The 7,837-nt window shown below is 42.2% G+C and overlaps 1 protein-coding gene across 1 annotated transcript; it reads right to left on the minus strand.

The window, feature by feature from the left end:
- Positions 1–5,250: 5,250 nt before the first annotated feature.
- On the minus strand, positions 5,251–7,305 carry LOC147639351 (uncharacterized). Its single transcript, XM_086790336.1, has 2 exons — positions 6,084–7,305; positions 5,251–5,849 (listed from the first exon to the last, which is right to left on the minus strand). The coding sequence occupies exons 1-2, from the start codon at positions 6,773–6,775 to the stop codon at positions 5,639–5,641; spliced, it is 903 nt and encodes a 300-aa protein (XP_086646462.1). The 5' UTR covers positions 6,776–7,305; the 3' UTR covers positions 5,251–5,638.
- Positions 7,306–7,837: the final 532 nt, after the last annotated feature.

Consider the following 7,837-nt stretch of genomic DNA (forward strand, 5'->3'; position numbering starts at 1 on the left):
CATTGACTTGATTTGGAAGCAATTCCTTCATAAGTTCCCTACAAGAGTTTATAAAGGAATGAACAAAATATGAGAAAATATTAACATATAAGAAAATATACATATGTGAAAAATGTAGTCATACCTTATACATATGTATATTTTCTTATATTAACATATAAGAAAATATACATATGTGAAAAATGTAGTCATACCTTATACACATGAGAACAACACTGTCATTGATCTCCCTATCCTTCTCTACAAGCATGTAAATGTCCCCAGGTGTAATATAGAGATAGTCTTCCTCCACTATGCCAACATTGTAGATTAGCTCCCCTGGTACTTGGGTAAGCCTCTGATAATTGACCTTCTCCAACTGCACAAGGGTCTCTAAGCTATCATGCACATGTGAGAACTTTTCCTTCACCACTTCCTCCTATTCCTTCACCTCCTCCTCCTCCCCAGAACTCTTATCATCTGGCTTAGATTTCCTAACCAACTTTCTTTTCTTCTTCTTCTTCTTGGGAGGGGAAGTAACTTCTTCAACTTTAATATTATCTGCCTTTGATTTCCTTTTCAATGCTGGGGAAACTGCAAGGATTTCAAAGGCTTTCTTATCCCTCATTTGGCAAGGGATGAAGAAATTTATCAAACCTGTACCTCACCCTGCTAACAAGTGTCATGTCTCTGTCCATCAAAGTGACTCTTCTTGCATGGGTAGCACATATGAAGCTCTATCATTCATGAAGTCTATAAGAAAGTTTTCACAAGCTTCTTGAAGACATGCCAGTGCACTGCTCTACCATCTATAGTGTGCTTTCCCTTTGATACTATCACTTACTGTTCTTACAATTCTCAAGAATGGTACCCTAGCAGATGTGTAGCCTCTTGTGTTTACCTTATCTCAGCAAACAATTTCTTTTGTCTCTAGAGGAAAGTTCTTGACTTAGATAAATTGGTTCTACCCTTTACTTGTTTCTTCTTTAATGGTTGCTTAGAAGTTGTTGTCTGTGGCTCTTGCTCTAGCACTGAATCTTTAGGAAGGGAGGGATCTGGGTAAACCATCCTTACACTTTGCTTTGTGCGAGCCATACTGCGAGGAAGCTACGTCCAAGAAAGGACTACACTCGTCGGTGCTGTCCACAGTGCGATAAGAGAGATCAAAGCCTGTGGGATATGTCTACTTGTGTCGTGGGAGGAGGGTAAGAAGGCGCTGTCTAGCTATCCACAGTGCGATAGGAGGTATTGGAGCCTGCCGGATATGACTGATCGTGCCGTAGAGGGATGAAGGCGAGGACTCATTGTCAATAATGCGATAGCTGAGATCGGACCCTGCCAGATTAGTCTACTCGTATCGTCGAGGGAGGAGGGCAAGAACGCGTTGTCCATGGTGTGATAAGCCTTGAGAGCCTGATGGATGGAACTACATGCGCCGTAGAGGGAGGATTGCAGATGCTGCGCAAAGTTACAGAAATAATCACTTAAAAATACTCGCACCGTCAATGGTACCCGACAAAAAAGAAAAAGAATATTTTCTCCATTTTATAAAATGTGATGCCATCATTGCAAGGATGACGTAAGCCCTACAATGTGGCACTCTAGTGATGATGTCAGCCCTACACGTGGCACAATGGCACATTTCGGTGACGTCATCCCTTCACTTCTGTCGTACCTGTATGATGTCAGCCCTAATAATATCTATATATAGTCGTGTACCTTGTTTAAATTTTAATTTTTTTATTTCGATCCTCCTTCTTTGCCCCTTCCTCCACACGCGTTTTTAGTTCAATGTTGAGTTCACTGTGCGATAAGAGAATTTGTTTCTAGTCCTTTCTTCGTCCTCGTGTGCCATGGATTGGCTTCCTTCCCCCTTCACTCGCACTTGCGATTCACCCTGCGATAGGCAATTCCGCTTCTTTTTAGTTGTTCGTCTCCTCGCACCATGGCCAGCATGGAGCGAATTTGTTTCTAGTCCTTTCTTCGTCCTCGTGCCATGGATTGGCTTCCTTCCCCGTTCACTCGCGCGTGCAGTTCACCCTGCGAGATAGGCAATTCCGCTTCTTTTTAGTTGTTCGTCTCCTCGCACCATGGCCAGCATGGAGCAGGTGGTTCAGGTGGTTCACTTCTATGATCCTTTAGAAGATGTAGAGACACTTGAAGAGGTAACATATGAGCCTAGTGCCAATGAAAACCTATTTGATTTATTAAGGAGAGCTAGGCACGATGAACGTCTTCCAAATGTTGAGCCTATATTCAATGTGCCCTTTAATTTAGAACAAATTGTTAACGACATGGCAAGCTCTATGTTAGGGAAAGAGTGGGAGGCATATAGTAAATTGGTTAGTACAGAAATTATAAATGAGGGATCATCACAATATGTTCACAAGTCTAGCTTTGCCCTATCCTCATCTAAAAAGAAAAGCATGTCAGGCAAGTGGGATGCCTATTCAGAAGATAAGAGGATAAAGATTTGTCTTCTTAGCACAGGTTTTGATGTGGCAAAGTTTAAGGCATCCATTGTTATTAAAATGAGGGATCATCTGTGCATGGAGAACACTTGAAATCAAACTTCGTCCTCCCTAGGCTGCCCTCCTTTCTTATTAATGGCAAGAATTTTATTCTTCTCTCCCACACATACAAAAGCTTTATAATTTAAGGGAGGATTATTGCCTTGCAATTATAGTAGATGATTTTGTGAAGCTGCCAGGGGTATACTCAATGTGAAAATGAACATAAAGAGGAGTTTCTGAAGTTGGACATTGAGGTGACAGAGAACTTCATTGAAGCCCCTAGAGCCATGCCATTGTGCTTTGAAAAGCCAAGGAGACTGAATCTTCTCTTCCCACAGAGCTAGAATTTCAAAATTTTCAAGAGGAGTTAGGAATTACTGAAATTGGAAGAGAGCCCTTGCCCACCCTTGATCAAGGAAATGAAGAAGGCTCCAATAATCAACCTTTGGGATGCATCCAAGATGGAAAAGTATAAGAACCAGAAGGTAATTTTTCTATTCTTGAGTGAGTGAATTTATGTGATTTGGGATATTGACTCTGATTTTATGTGAGCTAAATTCTTTGTTTAATGCAGATTGAGCTTGATGATGCCGATGGTTTCCTTGGACGTGGAGGTGCTGCCCGTGCAAGTGTTGGCCAAGATGCTGCTCTTACACACCACATCCCGTCTATTGACAAAGAAATATTTATTGTCTATCACATCAAATATTCTAGTGATGCTAAAATTCCACTTCACACTCAAGGCACTATCTAGATATACGAGCTATTCCTTCATCCCTTATAATATACATAAGGTCATGCTGATAGAGAAGTGTGCTGTTATTCGTATCTTTGGATACGGTACATGATTTTGACCTTCCAGAATCGAATACTTCCTCTATTATGCTAGCTATGCTCTAGGTGCCGGACTAGAAGATGTAAATGTACTCAAGGGTTATAGTCACAAGAAGTTTTTGCGTTATAGAGGAAAAAAGCCTAGTGAAGAGGAAGAACAAGTAGAGAACAAACTCAAGAGCAGTTAATTATCTTGTCATTGTAAATATTTTGTTATATCTTTTATGTCATGAAATGATACGAATGGAGGAGTGGTGTTTCCTCCTCAACATAATTAGAGGGAAAAATATCTGCAGAGAGACATAAGAAAATGAAAAATCATAAGAAAATTTGAAACAAAAAATCCAATATTAGCATGTTGTTAAAGCTATGTTTATATTACACTGACAATTTGAAGAAAACCTTAGTCGTTGGCCTTGAACGTACAAGTCTCCAAGGGTATACACATGTTGCACTATGGCAACCATTCCTTTCTTCTTAGTATGCTTGAAGCCTTATAACCACCCCTTCTAACATATTCCCCAATTGATGCACTCGATGTGGTCCCTTAGAGCTTAGCTGCATGTAGACCCAAACCCCTACCGCCTGAATCTTGTTAGAGCCCAAACTCCATTCTCATAACACTTTCAAAGTATTATATTAGATTACAAATGAGAGAGAAAAAGAGCAAGTAAAATTAATGGTAGTGTGTCACCAACCATGACTTTACACTAGCTCTTCTACAACAAGCTTCAACCTAGGTGACATTTAGAAAAGAGACTAATGGAGAAAACTTTGTCCCATCATCCAATGGGATAGCCTAAGCCTTGTTCGACCTCACCACCACAACACAATTGCTCGCAACTACCAATCGGCGAAACCTAAGAAAGATGTTTGTGTATTCGTTGACCGAATTAACAATCAAATTTAAAAGGAATCATCCTAAAATGATACTTCAAATTATTTGATTGAAAGGTTAAGCCTTATATAAAATTCATCTAAATTAAACAAACAATTTAATTTCTATATTCAAATAGATCCAACCTAGCTCTTCTCGTACCACTTGCTTGAGCAATTTGTCTAGAAAAACTCCCTTGTAGAATAAGTATCACACTAGCTTCACTAATTTGTATAAGAGCTATCTTACTTAAAACTTTGAAAATAGTCCCAATGCAACCCTAGGTTTCCTTCTTCTTTCCTAGCATTATAAGAGAAGCCCATGTTCCCTTTTCACCATACAAAATCTCTCTTTAAACTAAGGAGTAGCTCGTTTTACTTTGCTAGCCACTCAACATCCAAACCATACTAGGCACATTAGCACTGTACACAAATATCCAAACCATTACACTAAAAAACAGAACCATAAAACGTGCACAAGGACATGATTTCAATAATCTAGCTCTTTAAATGAGGAGCATTTGCCTCAGCTAGTTAGTTATCAAGTTTTTTTCAATTGTAGAAGGTGAAGGAATTAGCTCCTAAACTTACTCTTCATCATATCAACCCATCAAAAACCAAATTTTATGTACAGCATGCATGTATAACTTAAAACTGGTTATCATATTGAAACATAAAACATACATATTGTCGGCATTTTCTTGCCGAATCACTAGCTCACCAAGAGTAACTCCTAGAAAAAAATTTACAAACATGTTTCGAATGACAAAGAAGGTGGACAAAGCTTTGCTCTTCCTGTGAAGATGAGCGTAAAAACATGAGGAAAGAGCAGCAAATAGGAGCTCACCTTTCCAAGCATATGCTAAAAGCACTACTGACACAGAAATGCACTTGATACTGAATTGTTTCTTCCCTAGCAAACACCAATCACTTGTGTGCATTTAAATTGAAAACCCCACTCGACCAGAAATCCTCACAAAAAAAGAGCATTTTAGCATCCAAATCATTACTTCACTGGTTTTTGTTTCCCCCAAGTGCCAGCAGTGTGCATAAGAAAGTAAATTTCAAGTTAGATTATATGTGCTGCAAACTTAATGGATGTGTGGATGTAAGGCTGGATGCTAAGGTGACATGATGTGGGCAGCCCATTATCAGTCCGCCACAACACTGCTGATCATAAACCCTGAAAGGTTTCTTTTGCTTTAATGCATACAGAAGAACCCCATAAGAGCCTGGACCTTACCAAACTTGGAAAATCATCTATTCGGTTTTTACATGAGCAATATGGTACATGGTCTTTAGAGACTGTAATTCTCAATCCTTCAAATGCCGCCTCCTTGCACACACAGCTTGAAACAAAAACCAAAAAGATGCACACATAGCACAGCAACATAAACACCAAAAATATTCTGTCAGTGGCACCCAGGCTACTGCGTTCAAAATAGAGTCACTCTAAACAACCAAGATATAATCAAGACAAGTATCAAGCAGACCAACAAGGAGTTGCAGAAGGGTTGATTCTGCCAGCATCTTTCTGCCCGATTAGAGGCCAAATTGCTTGCTTCCAAGTCATTCCAATGATCCATAAAATTGGCGTCTCCACTTCCCACAATGTTCTGAGCTGTGGAGCCACATATTTCACAGGTCCTGCACCCATAAAGCAAGAAAAGGACATCATGAACAGAACTTAAAACCAACAGAGTACTTAACAGCAGCAGAACTTTCAAATATTCTGTCAGATTGCTTTCCTAACATGCTTAATCAAGCTCTATTCACGCTTAAATCCAATGACTAGATACATCTTCTAGATGCTGATACAAAAATGCCATGTCTTCTTTAACTATGAGGACTAATATGCAGCATGAGAAGGATTGCTCTTACCGATTGCCCTTAATTTTGAACCAAGCTTCAGCACAGCATCGGTGAGCCAGGGCCAAGTCATCCTTGCATGCGCAACCAAGCTTCATAGCTTCACCAGACACGGATTTCCTCCCAACAGCAAGATGGCAAACCCTGCAACATTCACCTTCCTCCCCATCACCTTGCTTCACATACACAGAGCTGCAAGCCTTTTCCACATCTGCATCTGAACCGGAAGAGTCCACCCCCTGCTGAGTAAGGTTTGCATCACCACCATTGTTACTAGGGTTTCCATAATCTCCATGGTAAACCTGGTTAGGGTTTTCATCGTCACCATAATGGTGATTAGGGGTCGCATCCCAAACCTGCTGCTTAGGATTTAAACCCCAAACCTGTTGGTCAGGATTGGCATCACTATTGTTAGGGTTTGCATGGAAAGCATATGCCTGCTGCCTTACCATTTCTTCCTCAGAGTTTGAAGAAAGGGATGACCTTTCTTCTTCTGCAGGCATGGTGCTGCCATGGCTATCCTGCGCTGTGGATCTGTGAGGAGGAGGTGAAAAGTTTGGAACTGCTAAAGCTATGGCTGGGCTCGCTGCAGCAGAGACTGCATTAGAGCTCTCTGTGTCAGAACTCCATGCATTCAAGGAAGGGGGAATACCATCCTTCCCCTGCTCTGTTTCTGCATCGAGGGATGCTAGGGGGGAACCCATGGCAGCTTTTTCTTAGACTTCTCCCTGGTTTCTCTGTGGTGATGGTTCTGGCGGACCATCTCTCAAGACCCATCCGCAGCGCTGGCTAGGGTTATTACAGTTTTGGGGGGGGAGGGAGAGAAAAAGGGGGATGGTACCTCCAAATGTCAGAATTAAGGCGACTTTGACTGAGATAAAATCTGCAGGCGAGGGCTCCAACCCTGGCCCGCGTTGGCACGCGAGGGATCTGATGATAGTCTGGGGGACAGTGGCGGCACTAGACACAGAAGCGCATTATGCATAAAAGGAAAACCTCGAGTCCGGCCAAACCTGTAATCTACAGAAAAATCGATTCTCGAGGTCGCCTCTGCGCCCTCCCCATACACACCCACAATCCCGACTCCCACCACGGCCCTACACCGACACTCGTGACCTCCTCTCTACCATAGCTGCAGATTTTCTTCGTTTGGTCGAACCCTCTCTCCGCCGTACGGCGCCATCGCTGCAGCTGGCAAACTCAATTATTGCTTCAAAACTATATTTTATGAGTAGTCACCAGCAGTGCGTGTGTTTTGGGGTAAGGTCTCGTGATCCACTCTTAGCCCCATTACACATTGCCATACCGCTCCCTCCCCATGCTGATGTGGTGGGGGTATCCACCGCCCATAATTCATGGGCAAGCAATCTCTCATGCCCAATCCCCCACCCATACATGGGTGGTGGGGTATGCGTAACGGGCCTTACTTCCACTGCATGTGTTTCGGGTAAGTCTCGTGATCGAGTCTTACTTTCAATTCTCATCGGTAAGGACATTGCTTGGTACAAATAAAAATCTCGCATTGGGCCAAAGTCTGGAGGTGGGGATCTGCGAGCCCCGCGGACAAGAAACACTTTTTGATTTAGGCCCATTTCAGACTACGAGGGACGACCTCACCGGTCATAAAGACCCCTAGCATGGATCAACGGCGGGAGGGTCGATCGGTGGGGGCAAAGGACAACAAGGGCCATCTGATCTCCAATGCCTTTTTGTAACCTCGGGCATTTTTGTAAACTCATGCCAATTTGTAAACTTGGGCGTGAGCG

The sequence above is a fragment of the Cibotium barometz genome, chromosome 4, assembly GCF_041138505.1.
Source record: "Cibotium barometz isolate CiBa-2024 chromosome 4, ASM4113850v1, whole genome shotgun sequence".
In the NCBI taxonomy this organism is placed as follows: domain Eukaryota; kingdom Viridiplantae; phylum Streptophyta; class Polypodiopsida; order Cyatheales; family Cibotiaceae; genus Cibotium; species Cibotium barometz.